This window comes from Moschus berezovskii, chromosome 11 (genome assembly GCF_049115385.1).
Source record: "Moschus berezovskii isolate FMDL1 chromosome 11, NW_MosBer_1.0, whole genome shotgun sequence".
Lineage (NCBI taxonomy): Eukaryota > Metazoa > Chordata > Mammalia > Artiodactyla > Moschidae > Moschus > Moschus berezovskii.
In genome coordinates, this window is record NC_142470.1 from 106,620,170 (window position 1) to 106,646,361 (window position 26,192).

Here is a 26,192-nt window from a genome sequence, read left to right on the forward strand (position 1 = left end):
GGTTGGGGAAGAGTTCACATGCCACAGAGCAACTAAGCCCGTGCGCCACAACTACTGAGCCCACGTTCCACAACCATCAATACTTACGCCCTCGGCCCTAGAGCCTGTGTACCGTAATGAAGAGTAGCCCCCACTCGCTGTCACTAGAGAAAGCCCGCACATAGCAAGGAAGACCCAAGGCAGCCAAAAGAGAAAAAAAAATCCAGAGGGACCATCATGTGGGCAGACATTGTAATGAACCCAGTTTACAGGTGAGGAAACTGAGGCTCGAAGGGGTTAGCCGACTTGCCCAGATCACAGAGTCAGTTAGTGGGACTGCCAGGGCTTGAACCCAGACCTCTGGGTTCTCAAGTTCCTGTTTGCTTGGTGCCTTCTCCTAAAATGACCACATGGAGATGATGTTTCTGAAGATGAAGCAGGGGAGGGACCATCAAAGTAAACAGCAGCAACCTTTATGTTTTGAATCCTCAGGCAAGATTTACCAAACACTGTGCCCACTCCCTGCACCCCCCACTTTCCTCCACCTTCAGAAGTGTGTCTTTCCTCCTGGAGGAGGGGAAAGATTGGATTGGGAAGAAGGCTGTCCTACTGGTCAGAGGTCGGGTGTGGTCGTGCAGGAGAATTGGGCCCATTCTGTTGACCAGTGTCGGCTTCAGGCACTGCAGTTTTTCACTGCATCTCATTGATTTGCTGAGCATACTTCTTAGATGCAATGGTTTTTCTGGGATGCAGAAAGCTGTAGCGGATCAGACCAGCAACAGACCACCAAACAGTGACCATGACCTTTTTTGCTGCAAGGTTGGCTTTGGGAAGTGCTCTGGAACTTCTCGGTCCAGCCGCTGAGCTAGTTGGTTGTCACTGGTTGTCGTATAAAATCCACTTTTCATCGCACATCACAATCCAATTGAGAAATGGCTTGCTATTGTTGAGTAGAATAAGAGAAGCAGAATAAAATGATGATTTTTTTGATATGTGGTCATCTCATGAGGTACTCATTGAGCTTTCTTACTGAACTTTCTCACCATTCCAATTTGTTTCAAACGCTGAACGACCATAGAATGGTCGATGTTGAGTTCTTCGGCAACTTCTTGTGTTGTTGTAAGAGGATCAGCTTTGATGATTGCTCACAATTAGTCATTATCAACTTCCAGCAACCAGCCACTGCACTCTTCATCTTTAAGTCTCTCCTTTGCAAAACTCTTGAACCACCACTGCACTCTATGTTCATTAGCAGTTCATGGGCCAAATACACTGTTGATGTTGCAAGTTGTCTCTGCTGCTTTATGACTACCATTTTGAACTCGAATAAGAAAATCACTCAAATCTGCTTTTTGTCTAACACCATTTCCTTAGTCTAAAATCAATATAAAATAAACAGCAAGTAATGTCATTAGCAAAAAAATAAATAAAGTGGGAAATGTGCATTAGAATGATGTATAATATAGCCACATTTGTTTAATAATGTATTCCAATATCAAATGGCAAAGTTCAACGGTGCAAAACCGCAACTACCTTTGCACCAACCTAGTAGCTATACCTGTCCCATCTGGTGTTATGCAGGGAGAGAGGTGGTGAATGAGGTTGCTGCTGCGTCACTTCAGTCGTGTCCGACTCTGTGTGACCCCATAGACAGAAGCCCACCAGGGTCCCCCGTCCCTGGGATTCTCCAGGCAAGAACACTGGAGTGGGTTGCCATTTCCTTCTCCAATGTGTGAAAGTGAAAAGTGAAAGTGAAGTCGCTCAGTCGTGTCCGACCCTTAGCGACCCCACGGACTGCAGCCTACCAGGCTCCTCCATCCATGGGATTTTCTAGGCAAGAGTACGGGAGTGGCTTGCCATTGCCTTCTAGGGGCCTCAAAAAAATCAGGTCAGAAAATCCTGGGGGTGGGGGCTGTGGGTACTCACTTCAGCAGCACATACACTAACATTGGAACAATACGAAGATCATGGCATCTGGTCCCATGACTTCATGGCAAATAGATGGGGAAAAAATGGAAACAGTGAGAGATTTTTAATTTTGGGGGCTCCAAAATCACTGCAGATGTTGACTGTAGCCATGAAATTAAAAGACACTTGCTTCTTGGAAGAAAAGCTATGACCAACCTAGACAACCTATTAAAAAACCAAAGACATTACTTTGACAACAAAGGTGCATCTAGTCAAAGCTATGGCTTTTCCAGTAGTCATGTATGTATGTGAGAGTTGGGCCAAAGGAAAGCTGGGAGCTAAAGAATTGATGCTTTTGAACTGTGGTGTTGGAAAAGACTCTTGAGAGTCCCTTGGACTGCAAGGAGATCCAACCAGTCAATCTTAAAGGAAATCAGTCCTGCATATTCATTCAGGAAGGACTGATGCTGAAACTGAAACTCCAATACTTTGGCCATCTGATGCAAAGAACTGACTCATTGGAAAAGACCCTGATGCTGGGATAGATTGAGGGCAGGAGGAGAAGGGGACAAGAGAGGATGAGATGGTTGGATGGCATCACCGACTTGATAGACATGAGTTTGAGTAAGCTCCAGGAGTTGGTGATGGAAGGGAAGCCTGGCGTGCTGCAGTCCATGGGGTCGCAATGAGTTGCACATGACTGAGCGATTGAATTGAACTGGGGGGCAGGGGGAGAAGTCAGGGCAGAGCCTGATTCAGCCCCTTTCAGGACTGCTAACAGCCCTCCAGGCAGCTCTGTACCAGAGGAGTCTGGCCTTTTGTTTAAGTTGAAATCTGCTCCCCTGTTGAGTCCTCCCCCTGGCCCAGGACCTCTCCATTAATTCCCCAGGCAAATTGCTTTAACCGCTCTGGCCTCCCACAAAAGACTGGGCAGGGGTGTGATGTCTCCTGCCAGCTGAGGGTGTACCTCCTGCATCCCAGACCTGAGAAGCCTTACTGACTGAGCTCTGCAGGAGGCCAGTGTTGACCAGGAAGAAATCAGGAGCCCGAAGACTGCGAACCAAGGGCCCTGGAGGTGGGGGGCATGGAAAGGGCCCAGAAGAAACCCAGACAAAACGGAGACAACCAGGAGGCAGGCAAGCAATTAAAGGAGGGGGCTGAGTTTTCAATTAACAGGCACCTCCGCTGGCAGTAGATAATTAACAGATTAGCGAGGCTGTTAGGAGGCTGCTGGCAGTGAGGAGGAGTGGGCAGGTGCCTGGGCCTGGCGGGGGAGTGGGGCTGGAGGTGGGGCTCCAGGTTTTACCAGAATGAAAAGATGACTTAAGCTTCAGGAGCCCAAGGACAGCTGGAGGGTGGGAGGACAGAACCGGAATGGCAGGGGAGGGGCCATCCAACTGTCCCCTGGCCTGCAAGGGCCCTACGTTTGCAGAAACGTCTGTCTGGGGATGGGCTAAGGAGGGGGTGGATGAGAATGTCTGGGGGTCACGGTGTTGACACCCCCTTGAATTTGCACGTGGCCATGCGGCTCACAACAAACTTGCACAGTCATCCAGGGCTTCATGATGTGGGGGTGAGAGCACAGACTGCCATTAGACTCCTGGGTTCATCTGGCTCCCACTTCCTAACTGGGGTGGCTCATCCGACATCCCAGCTGCTCTCCCAGACTCCTCGGCTCCTTTCCAGTTAGTGCTGCACCAAAGCATCAACGAGCTGGTGTGTAGGCCCTCTGGCTGTGTCTTCCCTCGCCAGACAGTTTGAGAAGGACGCTTCTCCAGAGGAGGCTTCCCCCGTGGCTCAGTGGTAAAGAATCTGCCTGCCAAGCGGGAGACACAAGTTCGATCCCTGGGTTGGGAAGATCCCCTAGAGAAGTGAATGGCAACCCACTCCAGTATTCTTGCCTGGGGAACCCCCTGGACAGAGGAGCCTGGCCGGCTACAGTCCATAGGGTCCCAAAAGAGTTGGACAAAGCTTAGCGACTAAGCACGCATGCATGGGCTGCTCCGGAGAATAGAGCCTTTATCAGCCTGAATCCCTAAGCGGCCTGCATGGAGGAGATCCCCTGCCAGCCTCCAGGATAAATCTAGTGGGAATGAGAAGTGTTGTGTTACAGTATGAGATTTTACAGCTGTTTGTTACAGCAGCATAACCAAGCCTATCCTGGCTATTACACAGGGTGACCCTTACCTCCATGAGCCTCTGTTTCCTAATATATAAAGTGAGTAAGAATGATGCTCACCATGAGTGATTGTTGGGAAGTTAAGTGAGATGATATACAAATTGGCTGAAGGATCTTCTCCATTCCTGGGTCCCTGCTGCTGCCATTTAGTCGCTAAGACATGTCTGACTCATCTGCAACCCCATGGACTATAGTCTGCCAGGCTCCTCTGTCCATGGGGTTCCCCAGGCAAGAATACTGGAGCGGGCTGCCATTTCCTTTTCCACTAAGTCTCCCACTTGGCAGGTGGATTTTTACCACTGAGCCACTAGGGAAGGCCCCACACCTCCTCTGAAAGAGAGGAACATTGCCATGCACCAAGGTCAAAGGCAGGGGCATTTGCTTGGCCCTTGTTAATGGTTGGAACTTTTCTAGTACTGAGCAAAGAATTTAAAGGTTGAGCCCCCAGGGTGATGGGCAAGGTCCATGGGATGCAGGAGGCCTGGGTTGACCCTCCCAGGGGGGAGCCAAGCCAGCTCCCTCCCTCTCGGCCTTCTCTAGCTCTCTTTTTTCGACAGTGTGGGGAGAGATGCTGAGGGCTGCTGCCCTTGTCCATGCCTTGGGAGGGCTAGCTGGACCAGGAAGTGCTCCTCCCTGAGACTCCAGGACCCAGACAGGCTTCCCTTGGTTCTTGAAATCCTCAAGCCACATGCGACAGTAGTGACCTGTCAGTAGCACAGGCTTTTCCTCTGGCCCCTCTCCCATGACATCCGCAGCTTCACTTCCTCTCCCGGGCACCCCCTTCCTGTACCACTGCTCCAACAACCCCTTCAGCCTGTTTCTGAGCTGGTCCACTGTCCTCCATAGAAGAGGAGCAGGGTTGCAGTCATGGAGGCGGCTGACTGTTCTCTACTGTTCCCTTTTGATCTACAAGATCAAACCCATTTTTTTTTTTCAATTGATCTCATTCCTCCTGGAGTTTCTGATGCGTTGTGGCCAAAACCTGAGCAACCATTTCTTCCAAATATGAAGGCTTCTCGCCCTCTCTCTGTAGCTGGCTCCATGCTCTGAGTTCATCTGATTTTTTTAAAGGCAGCTTTCCAGGCACAGGCCCTTTTAAAATTTCCTTCCTAACCTGTGTGTGTTCCACTGGGACTCCTCCCCCTGCCCTTAACCCAAGGAATGGTCATCCGCCCCAACAAGCAGTCACAGCCCCTCTTCTCTAGGGCCTTCCTGCTCACACGCCTGAGCCCACAGCTCTGGACTCTGAGATGCATAAAAATAATCAGGGGGACTTTGTGTTCATGAAACATCCCCCATCAGGAGAGAACTCGCCTCTCAGCTGTCTTTCTCATAGCCACAGATGAGCAGGGGCTGGCAGTTTCCCTCTTGTCTCTCTAACAAATGAATCCCTGTGATTTGAGAGAATAGAATTGAAACATGTATATTATCATATGTGAAACGAACCACCAGTCCAGGTTCGATGCATGATACAGGATGCTTGGGGCTGGTGCACTGGGATGACACTGAGGGATGGGGGGGGAGGTGGGAGGGGGGCTCAGGATGGGGAACACGTGTGCACCCAAGGCAGATTCATGTCAATGTATGGCAAAACCAATAAAAAAAATGATCCCTGTTCTGGTTAATGCCCACCACTGCCACGCTAACAACCAGAGGAAAGCCACCAGGCCTGTATTGTCCACCACAGTAGCCACTGACCACATGTGGCTTTGGGCACTTGAAATGTGGCCCCTTCCTCTGTGTCAGGCAGGTGAGACTGCCGAGGCTACAGCATTAACTGAGCACCAGGGCCGGAGGGTGACAAGAAGCCATGCTGGCCCGAGTTCCAGGTCTTCTGGCCCCAAACCTGGCGGCTCCCGTGGCTAGCTGTCTGCCTACCAGCCACTCTCCCCTGCCTCTCCCTCAAAGCAGAGGAAGCTACACAACTCAGGAAGCCTGATGACAGGCGTCTCCTCTCAGTGGGGTTTCCAGGATGGCTACTGCTTTCCTGTCAGACCCAGTGGCTCTTCAACTTTGTCCTTCACCCACCACTTAACCTTTTATACACACACACATACACACACCACACATTTGCTGTTGTTCAGTTGCCAAATTGTGTCCAACTCTTTGCAGCCCCATGGACTGCAACACATCAGGCTTTGCTGTCCATCACCATCTCCTGGAGTTTGCTCAAATTCATGTCCATTGAGTCAGTGATGCCACCCAACCATCTCATCCTCTGTCACCCCCTCTTACTTTTGCTTTCAATTTATTTATTTGGTATTAGTTGTGGCAGGCGGGATCATTCCTTGGGGTATGTGGGCTTTTCTCTAGTTGAGGCAACTGAGCTCAATAGTTGAGGCGTCTGGGTTTAGTTGCCCTAAGGAATGTGGGATCTTTTAACCAGCATTCCCTGCATTGGAAAGCAGATTCTTAAACACTGGACCACCAGGGAAGTCCCGCCACTTATTCCTCTCTGGGGCATAAGCCATCTTGTGACTGTGAGGATGAGGCCTGCTGCAAATGGCAGAGCTGAAAGGACCTTCAGTTCAACCCTTGGAGCTGACCACCTGTGGCCTCCTGACCTCTGGATTTCTTATCACTTCAGGAGAAAACCCCCAAAACTTATTTGCTAAGACACTGCTGTCAGTTTTCTGTGTTTTTCTTATGTGCAATTTGAACTGATCCTCACCCTTGTCCTCTGGGAATTTGGGTGATGGGTGGAGTTTCCTGGAGGAAAGGATAGGGCTCAGGGACTCTCCAATCACAGCGTTTTGTCCTCTCAAGTTCACAAAGACAGACGGAAAGTTAACAGGAACTTGGTTTTTCTCAGTGCCCTGGTGGGTGAGCTCTAGGACGATTCCCTCATCACAGAACATGAGAGCCCAAAGGAGGATGGCCACCCTCAGAACCACCCTCTTCACTTTACTGATGAAGAAACTGAGATCCATATCAGTCCGGATATGCCTGGCAATAACCTCAGTTATGCAGATGACACCACCCTTATGGCAGAAAGTGAAGAGGAACTCAAAAGCCTCTTGATGAAAGTGAAAGAGGTGAGTGAAAAAGTTGGCTTGAAGCTCAACATTCAGAAAACTAAGATCATGGTATCTGGTCCCATCACTTCATGGGAAATAGATGGGAAACAGTGGAAACAGTGTCAGACTTTATTTTTTGGGCTCCAAAATCACTGCGGATGCTGATTGCAGCCATGAATTAAAAGACGCTTACTCCTTGGAAGGAAAGTTATGACCAACCTAGATAGCATATTAAAAAGCAGAGACATTACTTTGCCAACCAAGGTCCATCTAGTTAAGGCTATGGTTTTTCCTGTGGTCATGTATGGATGTGAGAGTTGGACTGTGAAGAAAGCTGATTGCCGAAGAATTGATGCTTTTGAACTGTGGTGTTGGAGAAGACTCTTGAGAGTCCCTTGGACTGCAAGAAGATCCAACCAGTCCATTCTAAAGGAAGTCAATCCTGGGTGTTCATTGGAAGGACTGATGCTAAAGCTGAAACTGCAATACTTTGGCCACCTCATGCGACGAGTTGACTCACTGGAAAAGACTGTGATGCTGGGAAAGGTTGGGGGCGGGAGGAGAAGGGGACGACAGAGAATGAGATGGCTGGATGGCATCACCACCTTGATGGGCATGAGTTTAAGTGAACTCCGGGAGTTGGTGATGGACAGGGAGGCCTGGCGTGCTGTGATTCATGGGGTCTCAAAGAGTCGGACACGACTGAGCGACTGAACTGAACTGAACTGAATGTGGGCTTAACTAAACAGGAGTCTACTTTACTCACATAACAAATCAATGTGGTTGCAGGACTGTCCCACAGCCCCCAAAAGCCAAAGCATGAGGATGGCAAGTCTGAGATTTTCCTAGTATTTCCCTCATGGCAAGATGGCTGCCAAAACACCAATCATCACATTCTCATTTAATGGCAAACAAAACTGGAAAGAAGGTAGGATAGAGGAGAGAAAAATGAAGGAGGCTTTTCTTACAGAAAAAAATCTCCCAGAAAGACTCTAGCAGAGTCCTCCTTCTTTCTCTTTGCCTGGGAGTTGGTCGTTACCCCTAGTTTCAGTGGAGGCTGTCCAGGCAAGTAGCTAAGAAAGTGCAGAAACTGTGAAAGTGAGTGTCAGTCGCTCACTCATGTTTGACTCTTTGTGACCCCATGGACTGTAGCCTACCCAGACTCCTCTGTTTACGGACTTTTCTAGGCAAGAATACTGGAGTAAGTTGCCATTCGCTTCTCCAGGAGATCTTCCTGACCCAGGGATCAAACCCAGGTCTCCTGCATTGCAGGCATATTCTTTACCATCTGAACCACCAGGGAAGCCCCATACGAGGCAGAGGTGCTCCACAACTGTCTCCACAGTCATGAGCCATCCCCTGGCTGGGCACTTTGCCACCAAGTCATATCAGAGTAGTGTCAACAAGGTGTGAGGAGAGAATGCCTGTGGATGGAGGACCAATGGGGAACTGATGCCCCCAGGGTCACAGTGACTGGTGTAGAAGACAAGACTGGTGTAGAAGACAAGACTGGAGTTCCAATCTCCTTTCTACTGCTCTCTGAGTGGGAAGAACCTCTGCGTCCAGGTGCAGCAAATGCTGCTGGGGCATTAGAATTCTGTGCTACTCGGGGGGAGTCCATGTAAGCCAGTTGTGGTTTTCCTGTGCCCTCTGCTGGAGACCAACCAAGAATGGATGTGCAATGTAATTCTGGTCACTTAAGCTATAACAGAAAAACTGCTTACGGGATTCTGGGGAAAGTTCCCTCACTCTTAAAAAGACATATCCAGAAAGAGCTGATCTCCTCTCCTGGATGCCATTCCCTTCTGGATGTGATGGCTGGAACTGAGGCAGCCATCTTGGGATCATAAGGGAAGCTGTTTTGGGGACAGAGGCAGGCAGCACAAAAGGTGCAAGAGGCTTGGGTCTCTGTTGATGCCACTGCAGCACTGAGTTAAACAGCCCCAGGCTGTCCTACCTTGGGGCTTCTTTGCACAGAAGGCCTATCTCCCTTATTGTTTAAGCCCCTTCAAGGTGGGCCTTCGGTTCCTTGCAGGTGAAATCCTTCTAAAGAACCCACATGTTTCCTTCTGCTCTGTGTCCTGCTCTGGAGGAAGGCGCAGACTAGCAACAACCAACCCTGCTGGGAAAAAGCAATGCTACCCGTTCTTGGCCCGCATGGCTGGAGCTCAGCCTCTTGAATTTAGTTGCTCACCACAGCCAGAAAGAGGCTGAGATCTGCATTCAAAACCCCAGGCAGTGGGGAGCAGTGGTTTTGAAAGGGATGTTGTGGGGGCTGCATAAAAGAAGGCTGTTCCTGACCCTCAGAAACCCCACACTGCCCCCCACCATGCCCTGCCCAACCCACTGTGGCCCCCAGTGACCCTGGAGACAATGCCATCAGCCACCCTCCCAGCTGCTTGTAGGCTAGGTGGGGTAGAAGGGCTGTTGGTTAAGTGCTGGAGAATTCCCAGAATTTGGGGCTGGCCCTGAATGGGTTTTTGTGGCTAGAGTGTGACCATTCTGTCCTCGCAGCTTGCCTGGTGCAGAATGAATACAGGCCAGTTAAGTGTTTTTCGGGTGACTGATTATAAAGATTTGCTTCCATGTGGACTCTCTCTTGCTACGATCCAGGACCCTATGAGGGCCACTTGTGTTGAAGCATTGAACACGCTAGCCTCTTTAGCAGAAAGAAGGGCCTAGCGGAAGGTCTCTTTCCTCTCTCCCTCACTGTGTTGGGTCGTCGTAGTTGCAGCACGCAGGACCTTTACTGGGTCACGTAGGACCTTTGTTGCAGGATGCACTCACTCTCTATTTGTGGCTTATATCTCAGCTGCTCTGGAGCATATGGGGTCTTATTTCCCCAGCCAAGGATTGACCCTGCATCCCCTGCACCACAAGGCAGATTCTTTATTTTTGGCTGCCTTGGGTCTTGCTGCGCGGGCTTTTCTCTAGTTTGGCAAGTGGGGACTACTCTGATTGTGGCGCACTGGCTTCTCATTGCTGTGGCTTCTCTTGCTGCAGAGCATGGGCTGTAGAGCACGTGAGCTTCAGTAATTATGGCTCCTGAGCTCTGGAGCACAGGCTCAATAGCTGTGGTGAAAGAGCTCAGCTGCTCCTCAGCATGTGGGATCTTTTCAAATCAGGGATCGAACCCGTGTCTCCTGCACTGACAGGCGGATTCTTTACCACCGACCCACGAGGGAAGCCTGCAAGGTGGATTCTTAACCATTAGACCACCATGGAAGTCCCTAGAGGAAGGTATTCTTTTATTTTTTTGGAAGGTATTTCTTGAGGCACTTTCTTTCTTGGGGGAAATGCTAGAGGGCCTGAATGTCTCTGCTCCTCTAGGACACCCACCCCCAGCTGCCAAGTGAAGTCTGCAAATTGCAGATATGATCAGACCTTCCCATGCCCAGAAACTCTGATGGTGCCTGCTGCCCTGGAATTGCTGGGGAGTAGGGACACGACTGAAGTGACTTAGCAGCAGCAGCAGCAGCAGCAGCAGGGAACTTCATGTTCTGCTGGTCCAGCTTCGTGATGCTGGACTTCTTGCTTATGCCATTCCCCATGCCAGAATCCCCTTACTGATACTAGACAGTTGTGCCTCTCCAGTATGGCCATCAGAATTGTATGAATTGGTTCAGGCTTGGGCAAGTGATTCCTTCTGGGCCCAAGAGCATCAGCCTTGGGGATTCTGTGGGAACCTCTAGGAAAGGGACACCCACACTGCTGGGTTTGTTAGCTGGAGAATATACAGCTGGTACTGCCAGGGACCATCTTTGTCCACCAAGGGGCTCAGCCCAAGAATGAAACCAACCCAGAGGGAAACAGATTGGAAGGGCATTAGGTGACATCCTGATGACATGATTACGGCACCTGAATCCATCTATGCCTGAAAGTTACCTCTGAACTGCTCAGTCATTTGAGTCAAGAAATTCCCTTTGTTCAAAGAAAAAAAAACAAACTAGCAAACCCTGAAAATAAAAAAAACAATTTGAGCTGGACTTTCAGGCATTCACACTGAAAGTCATTCACTGCAAATAGAAAGCCAGTACTCCGTATCAGGCAGGATTAACTTCTCCTTTATCACTCTCCATATGCTGCTCGCACAGCACTTACCCACTCGGGTAGCACTGGCTGTTTCTTTCTCTGCCTGCCCAACAGAACCATCCCCTTTGAAGGAGTGGACATTGCTGCTGCCTCAGTTGCCTCTGGACCTCAGGGGCAGCTCATTATGCTCTCGAGTTGAATTCCTTGGCACAACTTCCTCTTTGGTCCCATAAAGCCCGTCTCTTGTTTTATTCATTCTCCGTATCTACCGCTCTTTCATTCCCTTCCTCTGCACGGGCAGCATGCTAATGGACCTTTCTCCCCCACTGTAAACGTTCTTGCAAAATGACTATTGTCTTCATGTATTCTTAAATTTATGCCAATGGCAATGTTTTGATTCTCTTGTTGTCTCTTACTTTACAAACTCAGCATTGTTTTCAGGCCCATCCACGTTGCTCTGTGTGCATTTACTCTCTTCTAACTGCCGCATAGTTCTCCATGCTGTGAATCGCTCTCATTTTTCTTTCCATTCTCCCCGAGGTGGACACCTAGTTTGCCTCCAACAACCCTAGGCTGCCCGTTCCCGATCCGTGCCAAAGAACTCTGCAGTGAACATCACGACATGCGTGTGTTCTGGACCCGTGTCAGTTTCTTTTGCATCTATACCTGGAAATGAAATGGCAGGTTGTAGGGGAGATGTACTGGGCTTCCCTGGTAGCTCAGCTTGTAAAGAATCCGCCTCCAATACAGGAGACCCTGGTTTGACTCCTGGATTGGAAAGATCCCTTGGAGAAGGGATAGGCTTTATTCCAGTATTCTTGGGCTTCCCTGGTGGCTCAGATGGTAAATAATCTGCCTGCAATGCAGGTGACCTCAGTTCGATTCCTGGGTTGGGAAGATCCCCTGGAGGAGGGCATGACAACCCACTCCAGTACTCTTGCTGGAGAATCCCCGTGGACAGAGAAGCCAGATGGGCTACAGTCCACGGGGTCGCCAAGAGTTGGACACGACACAGAGACTAAGCAGAGCACAGGGGAGATGTGCTATTAACTAAAATACCTCCACAGTCGCTTCTCTCTTCTACCCTGATGAACATCCCTCCATGCCCACCCAACACCACCAGTCAACTTTTTCCAGCTGTGTTTGACCTGGCATAATAGATTGCATTAGTTCTCTGCTGCCATGAAACATGTTACCACAAACTTAGTGGCTTAAAATAACATACATTTTTAATCTTGCATTTTCTGTGGGCCAGGAGGCTGGGCATGACTTTGCTGGGTCTTCTGCTCGAGCTGCAATCAAGATAATAGCCAGGCTGCATTCTCATCAGAGGCTTAACTAGAGAAAGACCTGCTTCCAGGCTGCCTCAGGTAGTGAGCAGAAATGATCAACTTGTGGTCACAGAAATCAAGGAAACTTGCTTCTTCAAGGTCAGCAGGAGAGAGAGTCTTTGACCTTTATTTCCCTCTTAAAAGAGCTCACCAGACTAGGTTCTATCCACCTAGGATAATATCCCTGTTGATGAACTGAAAATCAACTTATTAGGGACTTTAATTACATCAGCAAATTCCCTTCACCTTTTTCTTCCAGAGTAACCTAATCAGGGGTTGACAGTCCATCACTTTCTTTGTTATATTCTGTTAGTTAGACGCAAGTTATGGGTCCTGACCATGCTCAAGGGAAGAGGCTCATAAAAGGGCTTGGGCACTGGGGCTCATTTTAAAATTTTGCCTACCACATAGGTACGGCGTGAGATATATATTTTAAAAATACTCATTTGGCTGCATCAGCTCTCAGTCGAGGCCTGCAGGATCTTTTTTTTATACGGAGGTACTCTTTATTTTTTAAATTTAATTAATTTATGGTTGCACTGGGTCTTTGTTTTGCGTGCAGGCTTTCCCAAGCTGCTGTGGGCGGGGCTCCTCTTCGTTGGGGTGCACGGGCTTCTCATTTTGGCGGCTGCTCTTGTTGCGGAGCACAGGCTCTAGGGTGCGTGGGCTTCAGTAGTTGTGGCACTTGGGCTTGTGGCACACGGGCTTAGTTGCTCCTTGGCATATGGGATCTTAGTTCCTGGATCAGGGATCAAAACCGTGTCCCCTGCATTAGTAGGCAAATTCTTAACTACTGAGTCATCAAGGAAGAACCCTCTCTCATGGCTGAGATGATAAAGAATCTGCCTGCAAGGCAGGAGGCCCAGGTTTGATCCCTAGGTCAGGAAGATCCCCTGGAGAAGGGTATGGCAACCCACTCCAGTATTCTTGCCTGGAAAATCCCATAGAAAGAGGAGCCCCGTGGGCTATACAGTCCAGGGGATCGAAAAGAGTAGGACTCCACTTAGAGACTAAAACAACAACAAATCCTCTGTCCATTTATTTTGCTTGTTAATTGGCAGAATATTGAGCCTCCTCCAAATTAACAGGAAAAAAAAAACGGACAAAGGATTTGTTGTTGTTTTCGACTTAGCACTTACCTTCTCTCATTGTGTAACATAGCATTTGGAATAGTTTTAATTGTGACACAATAAATTCCTCCCTTTATTTTTCTTTATGGATTGTACTTTGAAATTTTGTCTAAGAAATCCTTTCTTCCCTCTGGGTCTCAAAGATGTTCCCTTCATGTATTTTCTATCAATGCTATAATTTGTCTGTTCACACTGATTCTTTAATCCACCATCTTGTATGGGATAACATCATTTTTCTCTATAAAGTGAGTCAGAGTTTTCCCAATAAGAACAACTGTTTCTCCACTGGCTTGTGGTGCACCTCTTATCACATACAAAGCTCCCCTATAACCAGGGATCCAACTCTGAGCTCTCCATGGTGTTCCAGTGAGTTGTCCATTCTTTCACTGACACCATATTGGTTTCTCGTTTGTTTTTAAATCAACGTCTCTGTCATATGTCTGAATATCTGTGTAAAGCAGTTTCCTGCCCACCCCTGTTTTACTTAGACATCTAGAGACCTTTAATCTCTCCTCACAGATTTCAGAGCAAGTTTACACAGCTGGACTTTTCATCGCGATTATAGTGGCGTTAGAAATTAATTTAGGGAGAACTGACACAGTCGTATATTGGGCCACCCCTCCCAGGAGCATGAGCTGACTACTTGAGGGGGTGTCTTCAGCTTGACTTTGTGCTCAGCCAGCAATGAGCAGGCACTCAGCACTTTGATAAATGCTAGGGAGGAAATCTCCAAGCGGAGATGAAGAGTGGGCCTGGAATGTTTCTCAGCACCACTCCCTCCATTGCCAGCCAAGTCTGACAGCACCGAGGACACACCTGGTGATCCCTACAGAGAGGGGCGAGAGCCCTTCTGCCCAGATGAATGCCAGCCTAAGTCCTCTTTTCCAGATGACTTGCAGCAGGAAAGCCCATCAAATTCAGGGAACACTGACCCCCACCCACAGGGTCTTCATCCCTCTGGGTCCAGAGACTCAGTTACATGCATCAGGATGTTTTGGGTGATGCTATCCGGCCTGAGCCTGGGGTGGGGCTCCCGAAGTCCAGTTCAGGTTGGGTGGGGCCAAGAAGACCCAAGAAGTTTCTCTGTTTCTCCCAAGGTCCCAGTCAGCCAATCAGTCTGCACAGCAGCTGGCCCACAGGTCTCATGGCATGGGAGTTCCACGTTTCCTGTGCACTGCTTGATGAGGACGCTACATTCTCAGTATCCCAGCTAAAATCCGGGCCTGAGAAGTATGCTTCTTTTAAAATGTCCAAACTGTAGCAAACAACATGAACAAAAAACACTTCTTCCAAAGAAGCAAAATGACTGAGGAGAGAAACTCTGCTAGATGACAGACCTGGTCTCTACCATCATAATCCATGAACTTTTGGTGTGAAGTATCTGTTTTGGGCTACTTCTGAGCAATAAATCTCCCTAAGAAGGAATGGTGGGGGCCTACTGACAACTGTGAAATTCAACCCCACAGACAGATGGTGTTCCCAGAACAAAGGGATGTTAGGGTGGAGACAGGAGTTGGATATTTACCAAACAACCACACCAATAAGCACAGTAGTCACAGGGCTAGCTGAAATTCAGGCACCTGGTAACTGCAGTATATTCCTAATTGTGACCTAGCATTCTAATCAACAAAGGAAAGGACACCGAGGAGGCCTGACTTGTTTCCCATGATCCAAAACTGGCTTCTGGGGATTTCTTTTCCAAGTCTTCCTAATTTGGGATTTTGCTAGAGCATTCACTTCCATTTGGCAGCATGTGTACCCGGGGAAGGGCTTCCCAGGTGGCCCAGTAATAACCTGCCTGTCAATGCTGGAGCAGCAGGAAACTCGGGTTCGATCCCTGGGTTGGGAAGATCCCTTGGAGTAGGAAAAGGCAATTCGCTCCAGTATTCTTGCTGGGATAATCCTATGGACAGAGGACCCTCAGTCCATGGGCTCTCAAAGAGTCGCACACGACTCACCACGCACTCAAGAACCCTGGGAACCTCTTTCATTAGAACTTGGCAGCCCATGCATCCCCATCCTTCAAGTACCCTGGGTCTCACGGACATATGCACCTGCGGGGCCCGCCTGGGAAAGTGAGCAGCACGTGGCCAGACTAACACTGCACAGCCAGACGACCCCACACCCCAACCCTCACGTGCAGCCCCGCCCGCCCACACTCACGGCCGCGAGGCCACGCAGCGTGCGTCGCGGCAGGGCGCCAGGGGCGGGGCTTCGGGCCCCGCGCGCTTTCCAATTGGCTCTCAGAGATGCCTTTCAGACGGCGCGCCGAGGCTGTCGCCGTGCATTTCCGGCTGCTGCTTTGGCGGGAGTTGGCGCCGGGCGTGAGGTAGGATTCGAGGGAGTTGCTCCCGGGCTGGGCTGGGTCGGACCAGGCTCAGGGACGCTCAGGGGCCTTCCCGCTTTGGGCGCCAACCCGGAGGGCCTTTCTAGGGATTGGTGAGGGTTGGGCGGGGGCGCCGGCCCTGTAGGCCCACTGTGGGGTCCTTGGTCTGAAGGGCAGCCCCTCAGAGAGCCTAGCTAAGTGTGGTCCTCGGCTTCTCGTCACCCTGGACGCAGAGCCAGCGTGGCAGAAGCCCTTCCTTCCATCTAAGGGCCGCTGGGGGACGCTCGCTGTGGGTCTGTGAGGGGCTGAGTCCCCTCTCCCCCAGCGCCAGGTGGCCAGGTGCGGGCTGCAGGGTGAAGAGGTCATGTTCAGCCCGTGGTTCTTTGTAGGGAACAGGCATACCAGACGGGAACGGGTTGGGTGCGACCTTTTGATCAGGGACGCGAACTCAGATGCGCACGGGGGCCGGGCATCGGGTGTGACTGAGGCGGTGGTGGACGGGAGGGTGCGTGCGGCCGGGCAGAGGGGCGTGGGGACAGTGGCGCTGGGCTCTGGCCACTCGAGGCCCTGTGGGGTGCGTGCCAGAGGTGCCAGGTCGCTGGTTTGTGCTTGTTTTAAACAACAGCCGCTGGAGACGCGGGGTGTTTTTTTTTTCCTTTGTTTTGTTGTTGTTGTTTTAAAGTAACAAGCTCTCTGGCTTTTTAAAAATGTTTATTTATTTTTAATAGATTTATGATTGACAAGCTCTCTAGTTTTAAATGTTGAGGTTAATCCATCAAGTTGTAGAAGATTGCAGGGCCAAAGAAAGTACATTTGTGAACTGCATTTGGCCCTCTGGTGGCCAGTTTGCCGCCTCTGCTGTTGGTGACCTGCGGGGAGGGGCGTCCAGAAAGGAGTTGCAGACTGACAGAGAAGTCCCCATTTGGGGGGCTAGAGTGCTGGAAAGATCTATCCCAGAACTGAGCCCTGGATTGTGTGAACTGAGTAGCTGACTTGGTTGGTGACTGGGAGTTATCCCTTGCCTTGTCTTAACATATCCTTCCCTTCCTCTCACCCTTACTGTGTCCCTGTAGCATTAGCCCAGATCTAGTGGGGTTAGGTTGGAGAGCGGGGGTGTTCTGAAGCTGGGGAGCAGACACCCTCCTTGCCAAGCAGGCAGGACTCCAGACTGGAGCCTGGTCTTGGGGACTTCCTGTGCCAAGTGTCAGTGAATTGGGCTGGGAGAACATTTTCAAAGGGGGAGGTACGTTCCGGATGAGTCTACCAGAGCTGTTCACTGGGGAATTGTGATCCTGGTACCGCTTGGTCCTGGGTTCTAAACTGCTGACCGAGGAGAAGAGGAGAGATGCAGAGGAATTCTGAGAGAGGAAGTTACAGTCTGTTAACTAGCATCTCCTGGGTCCCTCCTCTGGTCCGGGCAGAAGGCTGGGCATTCGGAGCTGAGTGCATTGTAGCTCTTGCTCTCAGGATACTTTCAGATGGTGTGGGCTAACCCTGGAGGAGGCTTCTTGCCTGGCAGGCTTGGGCTGGGGGAACCAAGGAAGGGAGGAAAAACCTAGAAGGTGATGTTGAAGCATCACGGACTTAGAGCCGTGGACTTAGAATTTGGGGAGGTGATGGGAAGCAAGAAGTTTTTCCCAGGTAGGAGTAGGAACTGTGTAGTGAGGGTAGAGATGATAGCAATAATTGGATCAGCCTATCCATCGGGTACATGGAGAGAGATCAGGGGAAAAGGGTTTTTAGGGCCCAGTTTCTGGACTAGCAGGGGTTCAGTGCTATCTTACGGAAGATGGATGTTATGTTGTGGTAGAAAGGAGGAGGCTGAGGCGATACCAAGTGGGATCTTCTGTGGAGAGTGCTGTGTTGTAGAAAAGTGTCTTATCCCCAACCAGAAGTCCATTCCTTGGGGACAGGTCTGTGTGGCATTTCTTTGAGTTCTGACCCAGAGAATGGTCACCCATCCAGTACCCTCGGCCCTCATTCTTGTAATGATTGAGAGGAAAAGGGCTGTCTTCTGGTGCTGAGGGGAAGAGCAGCTGAGAAGGCCCTGGTGACCCCTGGACAGTGGTCCTGTTCCTATTTGGCAGCCTCATGCCTCCTTCCTGCCAGTCCAGCCTTGTTCCTTCCTGGTGCCCAGAAAGTGTCAGAGTCTCTAATACAGCCCCATCTGTGCTGTGAGAAGGCAGAGTGGATATCCATGATGAGACAACCCATCTTCTGAGTGCTAGCCTGAGGGAGCTCTGATCTGGACACTGTGAGATCTTTTGAGGATAGTTGGCTCCTTGGTGGGATCGGTTGGGTATTGGGGGGAAATGCTTTGATCTGAGCCAGCCCCCAGATTCCAGCCCTGGATCAAATGACTGCTGGTTTGCATGTTGTCTGTCTGTTTTGGGGTGGGGACGTGGGGGTCACTCCAGTAACCTCTGGTTGTGGCCCAGATTCCAGTCCCTCCTCCATCCTGTTTCCTCTTCCCAGGTCAGGTTCTTCTGGAGACAGAGGAGGGGTGCAGAGGTGGCTGGTTCCCAGATGCTGTAGACCCCCATGAACACCATGGCGGAAGCCAGACTCCAAACCCAGCAGAGAAGAAGCCAGGATGGTCAGGAGGTAGCGTTCCCATTCCCAGAATACCCTCTACCTTCCTGCCTCCCGTCCTGTGCCCCTCACTCCTGGAGCCCACCTCCCTCTGTCAAGAACTTTGAGCCCTCTCATCTCTCCCTGTGGCCCTTTTCCAGAACAGCCTGTGGTCCTCAGGCTTTGGGATGAAGCTGGAGGCTGTCACCCCATTCTTGGGGAAATACCGCCCCTTTGTGGGTCGCTGCTGCCAGACCTGTACCCCTAAGAGCTGGGTGAGTGATGGTCAAGCCAGGCCCTACCTTGAAAAGCTTGGTTCTGGGAGCCACAGCTGCCGCAACCCTGGGAAGCAGTTTCCTTTATGTCTTCCAAGCCCATCCCTTCCCCACGCCTGTTGTCTTTGAGGACAATGGGTGCACTACTGGTTTGGGCCTGGCTCCTGGCTCCCAAGCCAGGGAGAGTTGGGTGGGGAGGTACAGCGGGATCTGAGAGGCCAGAGGGCTGGGGTCTGAGCATGCCTGCACTCAGAGCGGAGGGCCTGGAGACACTGTCCACTCAGAGTCAGCGAGCACTTGGCACATGCTTGGGGCCCCTGAAGGTCCGTGCTATGTGCTGGTGCTGATGGGACTCAGGGTTCTTGTGGAGATCCAGGCTACACGTTCCCTGCTGTTGGTGAGAGAACTTCTCAGAGTTGATACGCTACTCTCCAAGAGGGTGATTCTGTAAAGGATGCAGCCCTTTCCTTTTGACCATGGAGCCCTCTCTCCTAAGTGAACTTCAGGATCTGAGGTCAGACATCTTTTGGGAACTGCAGTGCTATAATCCATCTCTTGGTAGACTGTATAGTCCATCAGGGAAAGACTGCAGAAGACAGAGCAGGAGCTTTCCTTTGCCAGTTTGCAAAGGCCCCCCCAAGGACATGCTCTCTGCCCCTTTCTGGCAGGAGTCCCTCTTCCACAGAAGCATAATGGACCTCGGCTTCTGCAATGTGATCCTGGTGAAGGAGGAGAACACCAGGTAGTCAGAGCTGGGGGTGGGGCCGGGTGGTGGGCAGGGCCCTTGGGTACAGGGCTGCTGGGGCCCTGCTTTGTGGTATCATTTTCTTCTTTTGATGGGATAGAATGGACTGTGCCCTCTGCTTCAAACCCACGGGTGGGGACAGGCAGGCTTGGAGTTTTCCTGCAGCTCCTTTTGTGAGCTTTCAAGCCCCGAGCCTGTACCCTGTTCCCTGGGGAGAGGGGATAGGAATGGGCCACAGGTGAGCAGGTGCTTCCTCCTCCTGCTCCATGATAAGCCAAGCTCAGATGTTCCCAGTCCACGGGACTAGGATGTGATCCCTTCCTGATGGAATACCCTCTGTGGGCCCTAGTTGGGGGGGGCCCTCTGAGACATCTACCCCCCTGCTCTGGGAGCTGTGCCCAGGTTTCGGGGCTGGCTGGTTCGGAGGCTCTGCTATTTCTTGTGGTCACTGGAGCAGCACATACCACCCTGCCAGGATGCCTCACAGAAGATCGTGGAAAGCACTGGGTGAGGAGGCAGGGACTGGGATCTGGTTGGTACTTCTGGGATCCTTAAAGGGATGACAAAGGCTCTAGACGGGGCTGGTTGAAAGGACTGCTTTCTAGAGTGTTAGCTTGGTCAGGGACCCTTTTTTAAAGATGGAGGGTGAAGGCTGGAGGCTGTGCCCTGGGGACTGTGGGGCTGAGGGAAGTGACCTTAGGCATGCTTCAGCCTTACACTGCAACCACCACCTCCCCCGCCTCCACCACAGGGTGCAGAATGTTATCTCAGGGAGGGCCCCGGGAGGGGCTGGGGAAGGCCAGGTGCCCAGCCACATGAAGAAAGAGGTACAGCGCATCTTGGGCCACATCCAGGCCCCGCCCCGCCCCTTCCTACTCAGGTAACTCTGCCGAAGGGCACCCTGGGCTGGGGCCTCTGCCTTTGGGGAGAGACCACTGGCTGGGCTTGGGAAAAGACTAGACTCCCTTTCTGGGGGAGCTGGGTGGTATATTTACCAGACAGCCTGAAGGAGCCCTGATCTGGACACTAAGACTTTTGAAAACAGCTGGCTCCTTCAAGGGACCAGTTGGGGAAGAGGGAGGGGCTTTGATCTGAGCCAGCTCCCAGATTCCAGTCTAGGTTCTCACCACTGCTGGCCTGGTGTGTATCTATTGAGAGGGTGGGGGTTTAGGGGGATCATCTCAGGAACCCCTGGTTGTGACCTGGACTTCAGTACCTCCTCTATCCTTCCACCTTTCCCCAGGTCAGGCTCCTGTGGAGAGAGGAGATGGGTAGTCCCCCATCTTGTAGGCCTGCCCACTCACACATACCTACCACTGTCACCACCTGCTTCCTCCCACATGTGTCCTGCACAGGGTGGAGATCCTCTTAGATGCAGAGCAAGCCTCTGGGGAAGTAGAGATGGCACATGCTTGCAAGAAGGACAGAACAAGGGCTAGGATTGAGAATACCTGAAGGCGGGGAAGAGACTTGTAAGCCAGGGACAGAAGGAATTGAGCCAGCCTTGGGGAAGTGAGGATGTCAAGGAGCAGTTCTGCAAGAGGAGAACAGCATGAGCTGTGGCTGCGGGAAAAGGCCAGGTTTGCTCAAGAAGCTGATGTGGTTGAAAGCTGGCAAGTGAGGGGGTGAATTGTTGGAAACACAATCGAGAAGTAGAAGGGAGCAGATATGCAGAGTGGTATACAAGAAATTTGGATTTGATTTCTAAGTGCAGTGAAAGCCAGTGGAAGGGTTTTAGAGAATGACAACAAGATTTATTGAGGTCAAGAACAGAGAACAGGTCCTCTGGGGAGGCTGGTTTGTTAGTCCAGGTGAGATGATGGGGGATGGGGAGGGCAGCAGAACTTGGGAAAACGGATCGAGAAACCAAAGTGAAATTAACAGGCCTCACTGATGTATAGGAGGGTTGGACTGGTGCCAGTGGAGGGAAAGGGGGCAGCTGCAGGTGAGCTGGGTGTCTGGCTGAGCACCTGGTAGTGTGGTTGCAGGGAGGAGGCAGGCTTGGGGAGGAGTGCGTTTAGCCCACAAAAGGCATTTTGGACATAAAGGTTTTCTGATACCTGACAGGGCTTCCCTGGTGGCTCAGAGGTTAAAGCGTCTGCCTCCAATGCGGGAGACCCAGGTTTGATCCCTGGGTTGGGAAGATCCCCTGGAGAAGGAAATGTTAACCCACTCCAGTATTCTTGCCTGGAGAATCCCATGGACGGAGAAGCCTGGTAGGCTACAGTCCACGGGGTTGCAGAGAGTCGGACACGACTGAGCGACGGAACGGAACGGATACCTGACATACTGGTGGATACACTGAGGCAGCTGCTTATATGTTAATATATGAGTCTGGAGCTTGAAAAACAGGTTGAGACCAGGAATGCATATTTGCAGATCTTTAGCACATAGACGATACTTAAAGCCAGGGAGGAGTGAGTCACTGAGGGGAAGGGGACAGGGCAGCACATGCGAGGCTCAGCTGTGTTGAAAGTGCTGAAAGGTCAAGTGAACAGGAACAGGAAGTAGAGGTTGTTGGTGACCTATGACCAGCCTTCCATGTGACCTTTCTTTGGCTTTGTCACGACCTCCAGTCCCTTGACCTGAGCACCTTACACCAGCCATCAGCCCACCTTCTGTCTTTCCTGCCCTCCAGGCCTAGCTTAGATTCCAGGGCCCCTGGTGACAGAAGTGTCCTTGGGAGGAAGTCACTGGGCACAACCCAGTTGTGTTTGAACCCAGCTACCCACCTTCTCTGCATCTAAGCAGCTGAATGTCACTGGAGAGACGCACAGTGGGTAGACCTGCGTCCTTTATAAATGCGATTCTCAGAGGAGCACACAGTGCCCTCCAAGGCTCTGATCTAGACTGCTGCTTCTTTGACTCACGCACTGTGCATTAATCGTGCTTCATGGAGAAACAGAAGCCACCTGGTGAGGACACGCCACGTGTCCTCCTTATCTCCAGGCCACCTGCATCTTGCTTCTGTCCTCGCTTAAGGCCAGTCCTCCTATCTGGCTTCTGGACGTCCTCTCCCAGAGGTTTTGCCCCTTCTTTGTCCCCTTTCCCTCCTGTATCACTAACCCTCCCTTTTAGCTCACTTTCCCCAGCAGTTTGCAGAGACAAGGCTGGTTATGCCTAGAGAGAGTCTTGGTTCTCTGATCTCCTTTGGGATGCATGGGGGCACAGACGTGCTCTGAGGCAGCTGGCCCACGACATCTTCCTAGGGGAGTATCAGCACCTTGCAGGTGTGGGCTCTGCTGTCAGGCCCACCTTCCAGTCCCTGCACCCCCACTTCTTAGCTTTCTATCCTGCCCAGCAGCTTCTGCAACCACTCTGAACCTCACTTTCCTCTTCTATAAAATGAGGACAGTAGCAGTGCCTGCTTTCGAGGGGTTCTGGGCGGCCCTCTGGGGGCCCATACCTCAGACTGGGCACTGCTCTCCAGGCTGTTTAGCTGGGCACTGCTGCGGTTTCTGAACTGCCTCTTCCTGAACGTGCAGCTGTACAGGGGCCAGATGAAGATGGTCCACAAGGCCGCCCAGGCAGTAAGGCCCGCCCTCACTGGGATGGGGTAGGGTGGGATGGCGGGGACAGGAGCAGAGGCTAGGCCAGCCCTAAGTTGGGACCAGCCCCATCAGCTGGGTGGGAAAAAGGCACTGCTCTTTGACGACCTTGTCTTCGTGTCTCACGGTCCTGCTCCCTAGAGGCCTCCTCTAACGGCTTTTCATCATGTCTTAACAACCATTACGTCAATGTATTACCTTACAAGTTGTTGACAGAGCTCCTCCGCTTTTGGGAAATGTGCTCAGAGAAAGCCTGCTCAGCTGAACCCTCCCTCCCTCTGGGACTGCCCTGGGTCTGGAGGTGCTGGGTTTCAGCTGCCTGCATCTTCAGGGCGGGGATGTGGCTTGGCACTTCCTTCTGGCTCTCCCTGGAGCAGGGCTCGCCGCTCGTCTTCCTGTCTACCCACAAGTCAGTCCTGGATGGCATCCTGCTGCCCTTTGTGCTGCTCTCCCAGGGCGTGGGCGTGCTCCGTGTGGCTTGGGACCCCCGCACCTGTTCCCCCATCCTCAGGTAAAAGGCTTGTGCCCTTAGATGTATAGCGGCGAGGTCCCCAGACTGGGGTAGAGGTGTGGGGGAGGGAAGGTGGTGTTGCTAACATCAGCTCCCCAGAGGGTCTCTTCCTGGCCCCTCTGCTCTCAGCATATTGTGCAGCCCGGCCTGTCGGGCTCAGATGGAGGGTCAGCTGTGGGCTCTAGGGCCATGCCTGGCCTTAGGGTGTTGAGGCAGGACCCAGGCTGGCTGAGGGGGCCAACGGCTCTCACTAGCTTCCTGCTTGGTCCCATCTCCTGAGCACCTTACCTCCTCTGCCCTGTGCCCCACAGAGCTCTGCTGAAGAAACTCGGGGGGCTTTTTCTGCCCCCAGAGGCCAGCCTCTCCCCGGACAGCCCTGAGGGTGTTCTTGCAAGGGCTGTGGTCCACGCGGTGAGTGCTGTGCCCGCAGTGGTGGTTTATGGGGCCAGGCCAGGGAACAGGGGCCTTTGCTGTTATGGTTTTGACACCTGCCTCCCTCCACCCAATTCCAGACTGTGGAGCAGCTGCTGGCCAGCAGGCAGCCCCTGCTCATCTTCCTGGAGGAGCCCCCTGGGGTTCAGGGGCCTCGGCTATCAGCCCTGGGCCTGTCCTGGCTGGGCCTAGTGGTGCAGGCGGTCCAGGCAGGCATCGTGCCAGACGCTCTGCTTGTGCCAGTGGCTGTCACCTACGACCTGGTTCCAGAGGCACCCCATGATACATGCCACGTAAGACCTTCCTGCCCTGGGTCCCCAAGTGGATACCATCTCCAGAGAGGAGGCACAGTGTTGTGTCCTGTGACTCCCATCAGGGCTGGGGTTAAGGGGGGAATGCAAAGGAATTTCACCCCTATGGTCATTGTCCTGTGGCACCCGCCAAGGCTGTAACAGTCATCCTGTCATTTCATTCTCAAAAGACCTTGCTAGGGAAGGATTTCTCCTGTTTCATTGACAAGAAAATGAGCCTGGAGAGGTCATGGTCATGTACCAGTTTGATCCTAAGATGAAGTGGAGCAGAAAGCGTGCCCCAGGCAAGCCGGCTCCCTCAGTGCCTTCCTCCTCCCTGCAGGTCTTGGCCCCCCTGGGGCTGTGGACAGGTGTTCTGGCTGTTCTGCGGAGCCTGCGACGCTGGGGCTGCAGCCGCCGTGTCTGTGTCCGTGTGCATCTGGCCCAACCCTTCTCCCTGCAGGTGTGAGCCCTATTGGGCAAGGCTGGGGGTACCTGTGGTCTGTCCTAGGGCTTCTGGCAGCCTAGCCCTCAGGCCTGGCCTACTTCAGATGGACTGTATGTAGGCTTCCAGGTGGGCCAGGGCAGACCACCTGAGAGCCTTGTCCTGGGCAGGAATACATCATCAACGCCAGAAGCTGCTGGGGCAGCAGGCAGACCCTGGAGCAGCTGCTGCAGCCCATCGTGCTGGGCCAGTGGTAAGGGCAGAGGATTATGAGGGTCTGAGCAAGGGGGACAGCTCTAAGACCCCGGCTCGTGAGCTGGCACCCCCTCCTCTCCTGACCAGACACGTCACCAGCCCCAGCCTTCCCTCACCAGCTACTCTTTGTCACCTCAAACCATCCAGGTGCCCCCTACCCCGCCTGTAAGTTGGGTGTGGGTTATGGCACACCAGCCTGGAAAGGACTAAGGGTACACGGGCCCCCGCCTGCAGGGATGGGAAACACCCTCACCTTTGTCTTTAGGAAGCTCTGATGTCCCCGTGATTGTCTTGGCGTTTGGTCCCCTCATGCTGTGACCTGTGTCTCTATCCTAGTACCGTTGTTCCCGACACTGAGAAGGAGCAGGAGTGGACACCCGTAACCGGACCCCTTCTGGCCCTCAGGGAGGAGGACCAGCTGTTGGTCAGGAGGTTGAGCTGGCACGTCCTGAATGGTGAGGGGCCCTCGGTCTGGCCTCTGGGGGAGGCTCCTGAGCACTGTGTTCTCCGAGTTGGCCAGTGGGTCAGGGCCCTCCATTGCAGGTGGGTTTCTGCACCTGCCATCTCCTGCGGGCCCACTTGGGGCACATGAAGAGTGGAGCTTGTCCCTGCCCTTGCCCCTGAGGAGGGGCAGCCAGGGGGAACATGGTGGAGGCACTAAGTCAGAGCACACAGGCGGCTGCCCGGCCCACTGCACACTTTGAGGGGACATCAGCTGAACTGAATAATGTATGGCAGGGGCTTAACAGGTACCTGGAACAGAGGGGGCTCTTAACAGCATTGTTACCATCTTCTCAAGTGTCTCTGCTGCGGCAGAGACCGGGTTGGTGCGTAGCACCGTGGGGTTGCAGAGAGTCAGACATGACTGAGCGACTAAGCACAGCACAGGCCTACAGGAGGCAGGGAGGGTCTCTGAGCTCCTAGCCTGGGTTTCGGCATGTATTTGATAAATGTCAATTCTCCACCGGGGAGGGTGGCACACAAGGACCAGGCCTGCTGTGCCCTTCCCAGGGTGGAGTTGTGTGGGAGTGTGTATGTGGCAGCTGGCAGGGAGGTGTGTTCTTGGCTGGGAAGACTTGCCCAGTGACGGAGGGACGGGGCTGCTGGGCCTCAGCCCCTGACCGGCATCTCTGACCTCTGGCTCCAGCCAGCGTGGCGAGCTCTGCGGTGATGAGCACGGCCATCATGGCGACGCTGCTGCTGTTCAAGCACCAGGAG

General features: G+C 52.3%; 1 protein-coding gene across 1 annotated transcript in view; it reads left to right on the forward strand.

The window, feature by feature from the left end:
* LOC129539502 (glycerol-3-phosphate acyltransferase 2, mitochondrial) overlaps nucleotides 1-26,192 on the forward strand; it is a 67,337-nt gene that overhangs the window by 38,558 nt on the left and 2,587 nt on the right. The window contains 13 exon segments of the mRNA XM_088841675.1: nucleotides 18,378-18,506; nucleotides 18,635-18,748; nucleotides 19,417-19,490; nucleotides 19,896-20,000; nucleotides 20,245-20,373; nucleotides 22,924-23,023; nucleotides 23,419-23,552; nucleotides 23,864-23,963; nucleotides 24,065-24,277; nucleotides 24,618-24,737; nucleotides 24,890-24,972; nucleotides 25,311-25,429; nucleotides 26,122-26,192. Coding sequence (XP_088697801.1) covers nucleotides 18,444-18,506; nucleotides 18,635-18,748; nucleotides 19,417-19,490; nucleotides 19,896-20,000; nucleotides 20,245-20,373; nucleotides 22,924-23,023; nucleotides 23,419-23,552; nucleotides 23,864-23,963; nucleotides 24,065-24,277; nucleotides 24,618-24,737; nucleotides 24,890-24,972; nucleotides 25,311-25,429; nucleotides 26,122-26,192 — 1,425 coding nt within the window. The 5' untranslated portion in view covers nucleotides 18,378-18,443.